Source organism: Chlorocebus sabaeus, chromosome 2 (assembly GCF_047675955.1).
Source record: "Chlorocebus sabaeus isolate Y175 chromosome 2, mChlSab1.0.hap1, whole genome shotgun sequence".
In the NCBI taxonomy this organism is placed as follows: domain Eukaryota; kingdom Metazoa; phylum Chordata; class Mammalia; order Primates; family Cercopithecidae; genus Chlorocebus; species Chlorocebus sabaeus.
Genome location: NC_132905.1, coordinates 26,970,711 through 26,988,417, shown reverse-complemented (window position 1 = coordinate 26,988,417; position 17,707 = coordinate 26,970,711). Strand labels below are relative to the sequence as shown.

Below are 17,707 nucleotides of genomic sequence, written 5' to 3'. Positions count from 1 at the left end.
AAAGTGTCTGGCTTGTTGGATCAACCATACTCTCTTGCAGCTCCTTTTGGGGACCAGCATTTACGTTTGCAAGACACTGGCGATTATTAATAGTAGGAGCAGAGCTGATATGAAGTGAAATCCAGGGATACTGGCCTCAATGGCAGGTTGACCTTAACCCCCAAATTAAGAGGGCAAGGGGTATATGGGCCAGGATCCTGGTGCCTTGTCTTCAAACTATGGAATGTTTAGAGACCACATTCCTTGGGCAATTGTGTATGGTTTTGTTTTATAAGAAATGACCAGAACTTTTTCCAAAGTGGTTTTTACTATTTTACATTTCCATGAATAAACGCAGGAGACTTCTGGTTGTTCCCCACCCTTGCCAACACTTCTGGCTATGGTTGTAATTTTAGCCATTCTTATTACCTGGGCAATTCTGAAGGGATAGCTGTAGAAGAAGCATTTAGTGGCCAAGCCGTGGAGCTCCAGGAATTCTCGAAATTTTGTCAATGCTCTTTTCAAGTTTTGCTGATTTTTCTTGTCAAGTATGATATCTGAAAAGAAAATATAAAATATGAATACTTTGTGGCTTCTTTTTTTCTTCTTGATTTTACAGGTCTGCTTGATCTCCAGTTTAAAGTGGATCCCAAGATCTTACTCTTCTTCTTTTTCACTTGAACAAAAATGCCTGGGCGAGGGAGTATGTGTTCATCTGAAGGCTGATTTATTTCTCTTTTCTTGTAGAACAATATATAAAAAGAGCCAAAAGAAAAAGCAAAGAGGAGGTCGAGGCAGGTGGATCACTTGAAGTCAAGAGTGTGAGACAACCCTGGCCAACATGATGAAACTCTGACTCTACAGAAAAATAAAAAAATGAGCCGGGCATGGTGGCACTCTCCTGTAGTCCCAGCTACCTGGGAGGCTGAGGTGGGAGGATCACTGGAACCCAGGAGGCAGAGCTTGCAGTGAGCCGAGATCACACCACTGCACTCCAGCCTGGGTGACAGAGTAAGACCCTGTCTTTTTTTTTTTTTTTTTTTTGAGACAGAATTTCATTCTTGTTGCCCAGGCTGGAGTGCAACGGCGTGATCTCGGCTCACTGCAACCTCTGCCTCCTGGGTTCAAGCGATTCTCCTGCCTCAGCCTCTTGAGTAGCTGGGATTACAGGCATGTGCCACCACACCCAGCTAATTTTGTATTTTTAGTAGAGACGGGGTTTCTCCATTTTGGTCAGGCTGGTCTCGAACTCCTGACCTCAGGTGATCCACCCACCTTGGCCTCCCAAAGTGGTGGGATTACAGGCATGAGCCACAACATCCAACCGACCCTGTCTTTAAAAAAAAAAAAAAAAAAAGCAAAAGCAAAGAGTTTTTTGTAAGAGCAGAGCATTTGAGTGATTTGTCAGTACAACCAAAGCATGCTACCTTATTTCCCCTCAACAGTGAGGAATGGTGAGGGGTCTCCCTATGAAGCTTAGGTTCCCAGAAAAAATTGCCCAACTTTATATTACGTATGATAATTCTGATATCAGAACTCTTCATCATTGTCTAGTTTTGCTGATGATTGTAGTGTCTTGTTTTTCTTGTGTTTTATTGTGACCTCATATTTGCTGGAAATTTGTAGATGGAAAATTTATCTTTGAGCCCTTGGCTGAGGATACTCTCTCTCCAACTAGAAAATAAGCTCCCTGGGGGAAGGTATCTTGTCTGTCTCGTTTAGTGATGCATCACTAGAACAATAAATGCTTCATAACTATTTGCTGAATCAATAATCAACTGTATTTCTTTGGCTGTACACCTGGTAGAGACTGCTCATAATCAGAGGTACCCAATGACAGGACAGTTGCTTTGGGAAGCATGGAGCTTCCTTATCCATGTGAAGTGCAAACCCAGGCAGAGGAATTACAGTTGTGTGTAGCTTAACAATTGGGATACATTCTGAGAAATGCACTGTCAGGCTACTGCATTACTGCATGAACATCACATAGAGTGTACTTTTTTTTTTTTTAGACAGAGTCTCTCACTCTGTCACCCAGACTGGAGTGCAGTGGTGCAATCTCGGCTCACTGCAACCTCCACCTCCCAGGTTTAAGCGATTCACTTGCCTCAGCCTCCTGAGTAGCTGGGACTACAGGCATGCGCCACCACACCAAGCTAATTTTTGTACTTTTAGTAGAAACGGGGTTTTGCCCTGTTGGCCAGGCTGGTCTTGAATTCCTGACCTCAGGTGATGGACCCTCCTCGGCCTACCAAAGGGCTGGGATTACAGGCATGAGCCACTGCGCCTGGCCTAATTTTTTTTTTTTTCTTTACATTCTAAAGTGTTTTTGTTAAAAACTAAGACAAAAACACACACACTAGCCTAGGCCTGCACAAGATCAGGATAATCAATACCACCGTCTTCCATCTTCACATCCTGCCCCACTGGAAGGTATTCAGGGCAGTAACACGCATGGAGCTGTCATCTCCTATGATAACGCCTTCTTCAGGAATTCCTCCTGAAGGGCCTGCCTGGGGCTGTTTCATAGTTAACTGTTTTTTTAATAAGTAGAAGGAGTACATGCTAAAATAATCATAAAATGTATAGTAAATAAATAAACCAGTAAATAGTTATTATCATTACCAAGGATACATACTGTACATAATTGTAGGTTCTATACTTTTATATGACTGGTAGTGCAGTAGGTTTGTTTACACCAGTATCACCACAAAGGTGAGTAATGTATTGTGCCATAATGTTATGATGGCTACAATGTCACTAGGTGATACAAAATTTTCAGCTCAGCTGGGTATGGTGGTGGACACCCATAGTCCCAGCACTTTAGAAGGCTGGGGTAGGAGCACTGCTTGAGCTCAGGAGTTGGAGACCAGCCTAGGCAACATAGTGAGACTTCGTTTCTTTTTATTCTTTCCCTTACTCTCTCTCTCTCTCTCTCTCTCTCTCTCTCTTTCAGATGGAGTCTCGCTCCGTCACCAGGCTGGAGTGCAGTGACATGATCTCAGCTCACTGCAACCTCTGCCTCCCAGGTTCAAGTGATTCTCCTGCCTCAGCCTCCCAAGTAGCCACCCCACCCAGCTAATTTTTGTGTTTTTAGTAGAGACGGGGTTTCATCAGGTTGGCCAGGATGGTCTTGATCTCTTGACCTTGTGATCCGCCTGCCTTGGCCTCCCAAAGTGCTGGAATTACAGGTGTGAGCCACCGTGCCAAGCTGAGACTTCCTTTCTTTAAAAGAAAATAATAATAATAAGGCTGGGCGTGGTGGTTCATGCTGTAATCCTAGCACTTTGGGAGGCCGAGGCAGGCAGATCACTTGAGGTCAGGAGTTCGAGACCAGCCTGGCCAACATTAAGTAACATTTAGCAGAGATGTTGAAACCCCATCTCTACTAAAAATACAAAAATGAGCCAGGTGTGGTGGCAGTTGCCTGTAATCCCAGCTACTCGGGAGGCTGAGGCACAAGAACTGCTTGCACCTGGGAGGTGGAGGTTGCAGTGAGCCGAGATCACACCACTGCACTCCACCCTGGGCAACAGAGCGAGACTCCATCTCAAAATAAGATAAAATAAAAGAAAAAGAAAAATGTCAGCTCCATTCTAATCTTATGTGACCCAGACATGATCAGCTGTTGACTGAAATGTCATTATATGCTGCATGACTGTACTGGGCAGGGATGGAGTAGGCTGAGATTCAAACACCGGGGGAATGCTGGGTTAGATATCTTCTAAAGTCCCTTCTAATCATGGAAGTCAGTGACTCATGCCTTGACCACACTGGCCCTCTCTCTATTTTTCAAACTCCTCAAGCTCACTCCTACCAAGGATCCTTTCCTTTGTCATTCCTTCGGCTTAATACACTCTTCTTACCTGTCCAGTGGCAAACTGCTCTTTATTCTCTGGATTACCTTTTCTGAACCCTGCAACTAGATTTGATTCTTACTCATGGCCCCTGTAATTTCCCTTCATAAGGACATTAATTCTCCTGCAGCCTCGACCTCCTGGGCTCAAGCGATTCTCCCACCTTCACCTCCTGAGTAGCTGAGATCATAGGCATACTCCACCATGCCAGCTAATTTTTAAAATTTTTTGTAGAGAAGGGTTTTTGCCATGTTGCCCAGGCTGGTCTTGAACTCCTGGGCCCAAGCGGTCCTCCCGGCTTGGCCTGGCAAAATGCTATGAATATAGGAGTGAACCACTGCGCCCAGCCTCACTCCTACTTCTGACCAAACTAATCACTCTAGTTTGTCCACAGAGCCACGTTTAGCCACTCCCTGGCTATGCAGATGGATGACAATAGTGGGTCTGATCTAGTATTAGGATTCTAATTATTAAGTCAGTGTTGCTTCATCTCTGCCTATGGACTATGTATCTTTCTCTTTATGAACTACTGTAAAAGGCCTTTCCAGAACATGGGGACTGAATCAATGTGTAAGGAGGGCTGGTGCTTATGTTGTGCTGGAGAATTCACTCAGGACCTCGCGGCCTTCAGCAGTGTCTTACACTTCAGCCTCAGGATGATATGCAGCAGGTAGTAAATGCTCTCTGCAGCCTCCTCAGCCACCTTTTCCTGTGGGTCCCCACAGAGCAGTGCCATCAGAGCCACTAGGTGCCCAAGTCTTTGGAATCGCAGTGGAAGCTTGAGAAAGAAAAAGAAAGATGTCATCAGAATACATGTGCATTTAGTGCCTTCGATTTGAATTGTTGAGAAGTAATCCCAATTCTACTCTCAACTTAAGGGAAGTGTAAGGGTCACAATCAGCCTGTGGATCTCTGTAGGGTTCATATTTAACATAGGTAGACACGGTATAGCCAGTAGATGGTGTTATTAAGAAATAGGGGAATTCTAACCTAAGTAAACAATCTGAAAAATGAAAAAGCTTTGTGCATAAAGATGTTAATTCTAGCACTGTTTTTATTTTTATTTTTTAATTTTAATTTTTCGGAGTACGTAGTAGGTCTATATATTTGTGGGGTATACAGGCCTGCAATGCATAATAATCACATCATGGAAAATGGAGTATCCACCCCCTCAAGCATTTATTCTTTGTGTTATAAACAGTCCAATTATATTCTTTTAGTTATTTTAATAATTTTTTTTTTTTTTGAAACAGAGTTTTGCCCTTTTCGCTCAGGGTGGAGTGCAGTGGCGCGATCTCAGTTCACTGCAACCTCCGCCTCCCAGGTTCAAGTGATTCTCCTGCCTCAGCCTCCCAAATAGCTGGAATTACAAGTGTGAGCCACTGCACCCAGGTGATTTTTGTATTTTTAGTAGAGATGGGGTTTCGCTGTGTTGACGAGGCTGGTCTCAAACTCCGAACCTCAAGTGACCCACCCGCCTCAGTCTCCCAAATTATAGGCCTGAGCCACCACAGCTGGCCAAATATACGTACATTTAATATTACCAAATAAAAATGTATTACATTTTTAATATTATTAAAAAATTACTAATGCACAATAGTCACCCTGTTGTGCTATAAAATATTAGGTCTTATTCATTCTAACAATGGTTTTGGTACCTATTAACCATCCCCACCTCTCCCCAACCCTGCCACCACCCTTCCCAGCCTCTGATAACCATCCTTCCATTCTCTATCTTCATGAATTAAACTGTTTTGATTTTCAGGTCCCACAATATGTGAGAACATGTGATGTTTGTCTTTCTATGCCCAGTATATTTCACTTAGCATAACGACCTCCAGTTCCATCCATGTTGTTGCGAATGACAGGATCTCATTCTTTTTATGGCGGAAGAGTACTTCATTGTGTATAAGTACTTCATTGTGTATTCTTTATCCATTCATCTGTTGATAAACACTTACGCTGCTTCCAAACTTTGGCTATTGTGAAGAGTGTTGCAACAAACAAGGGAGTGCAGATATCGCTTCCATATACTGATTTCCTTTCTTTGGGGTATACACCCAGCAGTGGTCTAAAGACCACACTTTGGAAATAATTGCATGACAATAGTAAAGGGAATTATCCTACAGCCAGTCTACGAATACAACCATTAAAAATCAAGTATCTAAGAAATGTATAATGTGTTATTCTGCTAAGTAAAAAAGCTGAATGCGGCCAGGCGTGGTGGCTCATGCCAGTAATCCCAGCACTTTGGGAGGCCGAGGTGGGCGGATCACCTGAGGTCAGGGATTCGAGACCAGCCTGCCTCGCCAACATGGCGAAACCCCATGTCTACTAAAAGGACAAAAATCAGCCAGATGTGGTGGCAGGCAACTGTAATCCCAGCTATTCAGGAGGCTGAGGCAGGAGAATCGCTTGAACTTGGGAGGCGCAGGTTGTAGTGAGCCAAGATCACGCCACTGCACTCCAGACTGGGTGACAAGAGTGAGACTCCACCTCAAAATTAATACATACATACATAAAGTAAAAAATAAAAATAAAAAGCTGAATGCAAAGTTGAGATATAGCACTTAATTCTATTTATAAAATTCATTTTTTTAACAACCTGCTTGATTATGGAAAAAAATCCATGTAATGTAGCTGGCAAAAATCATACCAGAAAAGGAAATATAACTTGAAATAAATACTGAAGAAAACTGGATAAATTTAAAAATTGGCTGGGCGCAGTGGCTCACACCTATAACCCCAGCACTTTGGGAGGCCAAGGCGGACATATCATTTGAGGCCAGGAGTTCAAGACCTGCCTGGCCAACATGGTGAAACCCCGTATCTACTAAAAATACAGAAAAATTAGCTGGGCGTGGTGGTGCATGCCTGTAATCCCAGCTACTCGGGAGGCTGAGGCAGGAGAATTGCTTGAGCCTGGTAGGTGGAGGTGGCAGTCAGCCAAGATTGCACCACTGCACTCCGGCCGGGGCGACAGAATGAGACTCCATCTCAAAATAAATAAATAAATAAAAATTAAAAACTTAAAAATAATAAAAATAAAACATTAAAGTAGAAAAGATAAATGAAGTTAGGAATTTGGTTGGCATGCAGAATGCATAATCATTTGCTTGAGGTAGGCCAAGGAGCAAGGCTCTGAACTCTCTCATGGCAAATGTAGACGCACACACAATGGTCCACAGAACATGATTCACGCTGTCCTTAAGATAAAAAGCGGCCGGGCGTGGTGGCTCACGCCTGTAATCCCAGCACTTTGGGAGGCCGAGGCAGGTGGATCACGAGGTCAGGAGATCAAGACCATCCTGGCTAACACGGTGAAACCCTGTCTCCACTAAAAATACAAAAAATTAGCTGGGTGTGGTGGCGGGCACCTGTAGTCCCAGCTACCTGGGAGGCTGAGGCAGGAGAATGGCGTGAACCCAGGAGGCGAAGCTTGCAGTGAGCCGAGATGGCACCACTGCACTGCAGACTGGATGACAGAGCGACACTCCGTCTCAAAAAAAAAAAAAAAAAAAAAAAACAAGCAACTAGCCACGCAGAAGAAGCACAGCTTTTCCTAGGGTTGAGATGGAAAGAAATTTCTTCTGTGGCTCTACAGAAATAAGACACAGAAATATTGTGAACAGCCTTTACAACAGTAAAGTAAACACAGCAACACACAAAGCTGTGTAACATCTTTAATTCACTGATATAACCTTCATTCATTCAATCAACCAAAAAATACGGTGTCAGTTATGTGCCAGGAACTATGACTGGCACTGGGGATATAAGCAGTGAACAAAAGAGAATATCCCTGCTTGCGGAGGTGATGATCTAGTTAGGGAAACACAAAGTAAACAAAATGGATACGTAAAATGTTATTATGTATCAAATGATGATAAATGTCATGATTAACAAAAATTCAGGGGAAAGGGATAAGAATTGTTTAGGATAGTCAGGGAAGGCCTCACTAATACTGAAATAAGAGACTGAGCCACGGAGATACCCAGGAGAAGAGCATTCTGGGCAGAGAGAATGCCAAGTGCCAAGGACTGAGACGGGTGTGTTTGGTGTTTCTGAGGAACCATAAGTAGGTGAGATTGGCTGGAGCAATGTAAATGAGAAGGAAAGAAATAGGAAGTAGATAAAGAATGGGCCAGAAGGTGTTGCAACCTGTAGAACGTTGTGAGGACTTTGGCCAGCGGAGGGTCTTGAGCAGAGAAGGGACATGGGTTGACTTACATTTACTCAATCAATACTGAATTGAGCATCAACCACATGGCAGATTCTGTGCTAGGCAGGCACTGGGGCTACTGTGGTGAACAAGACAAGTATAATTGCAAGGTACAGTGGCTCATGTCTGTAATCCCAGCATTTTGGAAGGCAGAGGTGGGAGGATTGTTTGACCCCAAGAGTTTGAGACCAGCTTGGGCAATATAGTGAGACCCCATCTGTATAAAAAATTAAAAAATTAACCAGGCATGGTGGTACATGCCTGTAGTCCCAGCTACTAGGGAGGCTAAGGCAGGAGCATTGCTTAAGGCCAGGAGGTTGAGGCTGCAGTAAGCCATGATCGTGCTACTGCACTCCAATCTGGGTGACAGAGCGAGACCCCGTCTCACAAAAAAAAAAAAGAAAAGAAAAGAAAAAAAAAAAAAACAGAGGAGCATAATCACTGGTAGAATTTATACTTTATTAGTGGGAAACAGATAACACAGCAACAAAGGAAGAATCAAGCCAGATAACCTCTGATTCTAGACAGCCCTAGGAAGGAGAGAGAGATGAGACAGAGAGCAAACGTAGGTCTGTCTGTGGTGAGCAGAGGCCCTTTTGAGGTCGAGACATCTGAACACAGTGCTAAGGAACCAGGAGAGGCTGGCTCTGGGCAGAGCTAGGGAAGGTCACTCCAAGCAGAGAAGGCAGCAAGTGCAAACGCCATGAGGCAACATGAGCCTTATGTGGGAAGGAACATAAAGGCGGCTGCTGTGTGGTAAGTCAGGGGACTTAGGTGTAGAGAGGCAGGCAGAGCTACATCAGACACGACCCCATATTCTAAGATCAGTTTGGAAATCACTGGATGAAACAAGTGACATGAGGAAAAAAAAGAAAATGAAGAAAAAGAGGGGCGGAGCAAGATGGCCGAATAGGAACAGCTCCAGTCTCCAACTCCCAGCGCGAGCGACACAGAAGACCGGCGATTTCTGCATTTTCAACTGAGGTACTGGGTTCATCTCACTGGGGAGTGCCAGACGATCGGTGCTGGTCAGCTGCTGCAGCCCGACCAGCGAGAGCTGAAGCAGGGCGAGGCATTGCCTCACCTGGAAAGCGCAAGGGGGAAGGGAATCCCTTTTCCTAGCCAGGGGAACTGAGACACACAACACCTGGAAAATCGGGTAACTCCCACCCCAATACTGCGCTTTAAGCAAACAGGCACACCAGGAGATCATATCCCACACCTGGCCGGGAGGGTCCCACACCCACGGAGCCTCCCTCATTGCTAGCACAGCCGTCTGTGATCTACCGGCAAGGCAGCAGCGAGGCTGGGGGAGGGGTGCCCGCCATTGCTGAGGCTTAAGTAGGTAAACAAAGCTGCTGGGAAGCTCGAACTGGGTGGAGCTCACAGCAGCTCAAGGAAACCTGCCTGTCTCTGTAGACTCCACCTCTGGGGACAGGGCACAGTAAATAATAACAAACGCAGCAGCTCTGCAGATGCAAACGACTCTGTCTGACAGCTTTGAAGAGAGCAGTGGATCTCCCAACACGGAGGTTGAGATCTGAGAAGGGACAGACTCCCTGCTCAAGTGGGTCCCTGACCCCTGAGTAGCCTAACTGGGAGACATCCCCCACTAGGGGCAGTCTGACACCCCACACCTCACAGGGTGGAGTACACCCCTGAGAGGAAGATTCCAAAGCAAGAATCAGACAGGTACACTCGCTGTTCAGAAATATTCTATCTTCTGCAGCCTCTGCTGCTGATACCCAGGCAAACAGGGTCTGGAGTGGACCTCAAGCAATCTCCTACAGCTACAACCTACAGCTGAGGATCCTGACTGTTAGAAGGAAAGCTATCAAACAGGAAGGACACCTACACCAAAACCCCATCAGTATATCACCATCATCAAAGACCAGAGGCAGATAAAACCACAAAGATGGGGAAAAAGCAGGGCAGAAAAGCTGGAAATTCAAAAAATAAGAGCGCATCTCCCCCAGCAAAGGAGCGCAGCTCATCGCCAGCAACGGATCAAAGCTGGACGGAGAATAACTTCGACGAGATGAGAGAAGAAGGCTTCAGTCCATCAAATTTCTCAGAGCTAAAGGAGGAATTACGTACCCAGCGCAAAGAAACTAAAAATCTTGAAAAAAAAGTGGAAGAATTGATGGCTAGAGTAATTAATGCAGAGAAGCTCACAAACGAAATGAAAGAGACGAAAACCATGGCACGAGAAATACGTGACAAATGCACAAGCTTCAGTAACCGTCTCGATCAACTGGAAGAAAGAATGTCAGCGATGGAGGATCAAATGAATGAAATGAAGCGAGAAGAGAAACCAAAAGAAAAAAGAAGAAAAAGAAATGAACAAAGCCTGCAAGAAGTATGGGATTATGTAAAAAGACCAAATCTACGTCTGATTGGGGTGCCTGAAAGTGAGGGGGAAAATGGAACCAAGTTGGAAAACACTCTTCAGGATATCATCCAGGAGAACTTTCCCAACCTAGTAGGGCAGGCCAACATTCAAATCCAGGAAATACAGAGAACGCCACAAAGATACTCCTCGAGAAGAGCAACTCCAAGACACATAATTGCCAGATTCACCAAAGTTGAAATGAAGGAAAAAATCTTAAGGGCAGCCAGAGAGAAAGGTCGGGTTACCCACAAAGGGAAGCCCATCAGACTAACAGCAGATCTCTCGGCAGAAACTCTTCAAGCCAGAAGAGAGTGGGGGCCAATATTCAACATTCTTAAAGAAAAGAATTTTAAACCCAGAATTTTATATCCAGCCAAACTAAGTTTCATAAGTGAAGGAGAAATAAAATCCTTTACAGATAAGCAAATGCTTAGAGATTTTGTCACCACTAGGCCTGCCTTACAAGAGACCCTGAAGGAAGCACTAAACATGGAAAGGAACAACCGGTACCAGCCATTGCAAAAACATGCCAAAATGTAAAGACCATCAAGGCTAGGAAGAAACTGCATCAACTAACGAGCAAAATAACCAGTTAATATCATAATGGCAGGATCAAGTTCACACATAACAATCTTAACCTTAAATGTAAATGGACTAAATGCTCCAATTAAAAGACACAGACTGGCAAACTGGATAAAGAGTCAAGACCCATCAGTCTGCTGTATTCAGGAGACCCATCTCACACGCAGAGACATACACAGGCTCAAAATAAAGGGATGGAGGAAGATTTACCAAGCAAATGGAGAACACAAAAAAGCGGGGGTTGCAATACTAGTCTCTGATAAAACAGACTTTAAACCATCAAAGATCAAAAGAGACAAAGAAGGCCATTACATAATGGTAAAGGGATCAATTCAACAGGAAGAGCTAACTATCCTAAATATATATGCACCCAATACAGGAGCACCCAGATTCATAAAGCAAGTCCTTAGAGACTTACAAAGAGACTTAGACTCCCATACAATAATAATGGGAGACTTCAACACTCCACTGTCAACATTAGACAGATCAACGAGACAGAAAGTTAACAAGGATATCCAGGAATTGAACTCATCTCTGCAGCAAGCAGACCTAATAGACATCTATAGAACTCTCCACCCCAAATCAACAGAATATACATTCTTCTCAGCACCACATCGTACTTACTCCAAAATTGACCACGTAATTGGAAGTAAAGCACTCCTCAGCAAATGTACAAGAACAGAAATTATAACAAACTGTCTCTCAGACCACAGTGCAATCAAATTAGAACTCAGGACTAAGAAACTCAATCAAAACCGCTCAACTACATGGAAACTGAACAACCTGCTCCTGAATGACTACTGGGTACATAACGAAATGAAGGCAGAAATAAAGATGTTCTTTGAAACCAATGAGAACAAAGATACAACATACCAGAATCTCTGGGACACATTTAAAGCAGTGTGTAGAGGGAAATTTATAGCACTAAATGCCCACAAGAGAAAGCAGGAAAGATCTAAAATTGACACTCTAACATCGCAATTAAAAGAACTAGAGAAGCAAGAGCAAACACATTCGAAAGCTAGCAGAAGGCAAGAAATAACTAAGATCAGAGCAGAACTGAAGGAGATAGAGACACAAAAAAACCCTCCAAAAAATCAATGAATCCAGGAGTTGGTTTTTTGAAAAGATCAACAAAATTGACAGACCACTAGCAAGACTAATAAAGAAGAAAAGAGAGAAGAATCAAATCGACGCAATTAAAAATGATAAAGGGGATATCACCACCGACCCCACAGAAATACAAACTACCATCAGAGAATACTATAAACACCTCTACGCAAATAAACTGGAAAATCTAGAAGAAATGGATAATTTCCTGGACACTTACACTCTTCCAAGACTAAACCAGGAAGAAGTTGAATCCCTGAATAGACCAATAGTAGGCTCTGAAATTGAGGCAATAATTAATAGCCTACCAACCAAAAAAAGTCCAGGACCAGATGGATTCACAGCTGAATTCTACCAGAGGTACAAGGAGGAGCTGGTACCATTCCTTCTGAAACTATTCCAATCAATAGAAAAAGAGGGAATCCTCCCTAACTCATTTTATGAGGCCAACATCATCCTGATACCAAAGCCTGGCAGAGACACAACAAAAAAAGAGAATTTTAGACCAATATCCCTGATGAACATCGATGCAAAAATCCTCAATAAAATACTGGCAAACCGGATTCAGCAGCACATCAAAAAGCTTATCCACCATGATCAAGTGGGCTTCATCCCTGGGATGCAAGGCTGGTTCAACATTCGCAAATCAATAAACATAATCCAGCATATAAACAGAACCAAAGACAAGAACCACATCATTATCTCAATAGATGCAGAAAAGGCTTTTGACAAAATTCAACAGCCCTTCATGCTAAAAACGCTCAATAAATTCGGTATTGATGGAACGTACCTCAAAATCATAAGAGCTATTTATGACAAACCCACAGCCAATATCATACTGAATGGGCAAAAACTGGAAAAATTCCCTTTGAAAACTGGCACAAGACAGGGATGCCCTCTCTCACCACTCCTATTCAACATAGTGTTGGAAGTTCTGGCTAGGGCAATCAGGCAAGAGAAAGAAATCAAGGGGATTCAGTTAGGAAAAGAAGAAGTCAAATTGTCCCTGTTTGCAGACGACATGATTGTATATTTAGAAAACCCCATTGTCTCAGCCCAAAATCTCCTTAAGCTGATCAGCAACTTCAGCAAAGTCTCAGGATACAAAATTAATGTGCAAAAATCACAAGCATTCTTATACACCAGTGACAGTCAAACAGAGAGCCAAATCAGGAATGAACTTCCATTCACAATTGCTTCAAAGAGAATAAAATACCTAGGAATCCAACTTACAAGGGATGTAAAGGACCTCTTCAAGGAGAACTACAAACCACTGCTCAGTGAAATCAAAGAGGACACAAACAAATGGAAGAACATACCATGCTCATGGATAGGAAGAATCAATATCGTGAAAATGGCCATACTGCCCAAGGTAATTTATAGATTCAATGCCATCCCCATCAAGCTACCAATGAGCTTCTTCACAGAATTGGAAAAAACTGCTTTAAAGTTCATATGGAACCAAAAAAGAGCCCGCATCTCCAAGACAATCCTAAGTCAAAAGAACAAAGCTGGAGGCATCACGCTACCTGACTTCAAACTATACTACAAGGCTACAGTAACCAAAACAGCATGGTACTGGTACCAAAACAGAGATATAGACCAATGGAACAGAACAGAGTCCTCAGAAATAATACCACACATCTACAGCCATCTGATCTTTGACAAACCTGAGAGAAACAAGAAATGGGGAAAGGATTCCCTATTTAATAAATGGTGCTGGGAAAATTGGCTAGCCATAAGTAGAAAGCTGAAACTGGATCCTTTCCTTACTCCTTATACGAAAATTAATTCAAGATGGATTAGAGACTTAAATGTTAGACCTAATACCATAAAAATCCTAGAGGAAAACCTAGGTAGTACCATTCAGGACATAGGCATGGGCAAAGACTTCATGTCTAAAACACCAAAAGCAACGGCAGCAAAAGCCAAAATTGACAAATGGGATCTCATCAAACTAAAGAGCTTCTGCACAGCAAAAGAAACTACCATCAGAGTGAGCAGGCAACCTACAGAATGGGAGAAAATTTTTGCAATCTACTCATCTGACAAAGGGCTAATATCCAGAACCTACAAAGAACTCAAACAAATTTACAAGAAAAAAACAAACAACCCCATCCAAAAGTGGGCAAAGGATATGAACAGACATTTCTCAAAAGAAGACATTCATACAGCCAACAGACACATGAAAAAATGCTCATCATCACTGGCCATCAGAGAAATGCAAATCAAAACCACAATGAGATACCATCTCACACCAGTTAGAATGGCGATCATTCAAAAGTCAGGAAACAACAGGTGCTGGAGAGGATGTGGAGAAATAGGAACACTTTTACACTGTTGGTGGGAGTGTAAACTAGTTCAACCATTATGGAAAACAGTATGGCGATTCCTCAAGGATCTAGAACTAGATGTACCATATGACCCAGCCATCCCATTACTGGGTATATACCCAAAGGATTATAAATTATGCTGCTATAAGGACACATGCACACGTATGTTTATTGCAGCACTATTCACAATAGCAAAGACTTGGAATCAACCCAAATGTCCATCAGTGACAGATTGGATTAAGAAAATGTGGCACATATACACCATGGAATACTATGCAGCCATAAAAAAGGATGAGTTTGTGTCCTTTGTAGGGACATGGATGCAGCTGGAAACCATCATTCTTAGCAAACTATCACAAGAACAGAAAACCAAACACCACATGTTCTCACTCGTAGGTGGGAACTGAACAATGAGATCACTTGGACTCGGGAAGGGGAACATCACACACCGGGGCCTATCATGGGGAGGGGGGAGGGGGGAGGGATTGCATTGGGAGTTATACCTGATGTAAATGACGAGTTGATGGGTGCAGCACACCAACATGGCACAAGTATACATATGTAGCAAACCTGCACGTTGTGCACATGTACCCTACAACTTGAAGTTTAATAATAATAAATAAATTAAAAAAAAAAAAAAAAGAAAATGAAGAAAAAGAAAACACAGGGGAGAAAGCAAAGAAACAAGCAAGAATGACATGGGTCTGAAGAGGATGACTCTGGCTATATGCAGAGAACAAATTGGGAGTGGAAGCCCCCACCCCAACACACTCATGCACAAAAAAGAACTTGGAAGGTGTCAGGCGTGGTGGCTCTGCCTGTAATCCCAGCACTGTGGGAGGCTGAGGCAGGCAGATCACTTGAGGCCAGGGATTTGAGACCAGCCTGGCCAACATAGTGAGACTCTGTCTCTACTAAAACTACAAAAATTAGCCAGGAGTGGTGGCCTGCACCTGTCACTGAATGACAAACAGTTAATAAGTTTTATAATCATAATATTAAGAACCCCAAACTTTATCAAGACAAAAAAGGCCACTGAAGAATTATGCTCCTAGTTTGATTACTAAATGCTTCTTTAATATTTCCTTTTTTCATTCTTTATTCTTTAGGTTTCTTTGAGAATATGAGAAAAGTTAGAGACCCAGATAATATATATCTGTCAAAACTCATTGAACTGTACACTTAAATTGGATAAATTCATTGTATATAAATTATATCTCAATAAAATTGGTTTAAAAAAAACTATGGACCTTCCTCAGAAAAATCCAGAAGAGGACGGGTGTGGTGGCTCATGTCTGTAATCCCAGCACTTTGGGAAGCCAAGGGAAGAGGATCACTTGAGCCCAGGAGTTTGAGACCGGCCAGGGCAACATGGTGAAACTCCATCTCTACAAAAAAGTATACAAAAATTAGCCAGGCACAGTGGTGTGTGCCTGTAGTCCCAGCTACTAGGGAGGCTGAGGCAGGAGGATTGCTTGGGTCTGGGAGGTCAAGGCTTCAGTGAGCCATGACCATGCCACTGTACTACAGCCTAGGTGACAGAATGAGATCCTGTCTCAAAAAAAAAAAGGAAAATCCAGAAGACTGCACCACACCACATACTGCACACTCTGCAGACAACTTGTGGATGTTCACAGACCCCAGTGGCACCCAGGTTAACCACTCTCATATTTGCATCTCTCTCTCTCTGTTGTTTTTTTGTTTTTGTTTTTGGTTTTTTTTTTTTTTTTTTGAGATGGAGTCTTGCTCTGTAGCCCAGGCTGGAGTTCAGTGGTATCATCTCAGCTCCCTGCAGCCTCTGTCTCCCAGCTTCAAGTGATTTTCCTGCCTCAGCTTCCCGGATAGCTGGGATTACAGGTGCCCGCCACCACGCCTGGCTAATTTTTGTATTTTTAATAGAGATGGGGTTTCACCATGTTGGCCAGGCTGGTCTCGAACTCCTGAGCTCAAGTGATCCACTCGCCTCGGCCTCCTAAAGTGCTGGGATTGCAGACGTGAGCTACTCCTCCCGGCCCCATATTTGCAACTCTTTCCAGGAAAAAAATACCCTAAGGAAGATCTCCAGGACTTGGAGAGAGATTAACGTATAGGAGGGAATCATCTGAAACTCTCTTCTTTAATCTGTTGCCAAAATTAGAGGTCGAGGGTTGTGGAAGGAAGAACAATGCATTGTTGGTATAGAATAATAGGGTAGTCAGTGATGGCCAGAAGTTACTTGCTTTTATTCACTAAAGAGAAAAAAGGAAGTAGCATAGTTGGAGGGGCTGCACTTAACTTTAATAAGTTTGGATATCGTTTTAATGTGAGAAATAAAGGACCGACTGGAATGCAGTCCTTTTAAACATGACTGTTAGAACATCTGTATCAGGAACAAAAAAGTATCTTCCCTCTTGTGCTTTGGGGAGGGAAAAAGAAAAGGAAAAAAGAAAGAAAAGAAAAGAGAAGAAAAGAAAAGAGAAAAGAAAAGAAAAGAACAAATTATCTAAGGAAAATTTTGGTATAAGGACCTAGCATTCCTACCCTACCAACTTCTCTTCCAATTCCCAGGCCTTACTATGCAGGTTGGAGAAATGATCGATGGAGACAGGAGACATTCCAATGGCTAGAAAACCTGCTCAGGGAAGGGCAAAGAGATTATCAGGTAGAAAAAGGAGTAGACCCAGGAAGGAGGAACTAAGTTTTGAGGAATTCTTGTTAGGAGTTACGGAGAGGATTCTCAACCGAGAAGTGAGTGAGTGAGTGAAAAATAAAGACTTTTTTGTTTGTTTTTGTTTTTTGTTTTTTTTTGAGATGGAGTTTCGCTCTTTGTTGCCCAGGCTGGAGTGCAGTGGCATGATCTTGGCTCACTGCAACCTCTGTTGCCCAGGTTCAAGCAATTCAAGGAGAAGATTTTTTAAAAAGAGATAAGGCTGGGTGCAGTGGCTCATGCCTGTAATCCCAGTGCTTCGGGAGGCTGAGGCAGGAGGATTACTTGAAGCCAGGAGTCAAGACCAGCCTGGGCAACAAAGCGAGACCCCGTCTCTAAAAAAAAAAAAATTGTTTTTATTTGAGACGGAGTCTTGCTCTGTCACCCAGACTGGACTGCAGTGGCGCAATCTCAGTTCACCACAAGCTCTGCCTCCCGGGTTCACACCATTCTCCTGCCTCAGCCTCCCACGTAGCTGGGACTACAGGTGCCTGCCACCACGCTCAGCTAATTTTTTTTTTTTTTTTTTTTTTTTTTTTTTTTTTTTTT

The 17,707-nt window shown here is 43.1% G+C and overlaps 1 protein-coding gene across 1 annotated transcript in view; it reads right to left on the bottom strand.

Annotated features, from left to right (window-relative positions):
* MROH8 (maestro heat like repeat family member 8) overlaps positions 1–17,707 on the bottom strand; it is an 87,786-nt gene that overhangs the window by 45,398 nt on the left and 24,681 nt on the right. Inside the window, exons 9-10 of the mRNA XM_073006805.1 lie at positions 4,479–4,614; positions 409–536 (exon numbers count right to left, since the gene is read on the bottom strand). Coding sequence (XP_072862906.1) covers positions 409–536; positions 4,479–4,614 — 264 coding nt within the window. The remainder of the gene's footprint in view (positions 1–408; positions 537–4,478; positions 4,615–17,707) is intronic.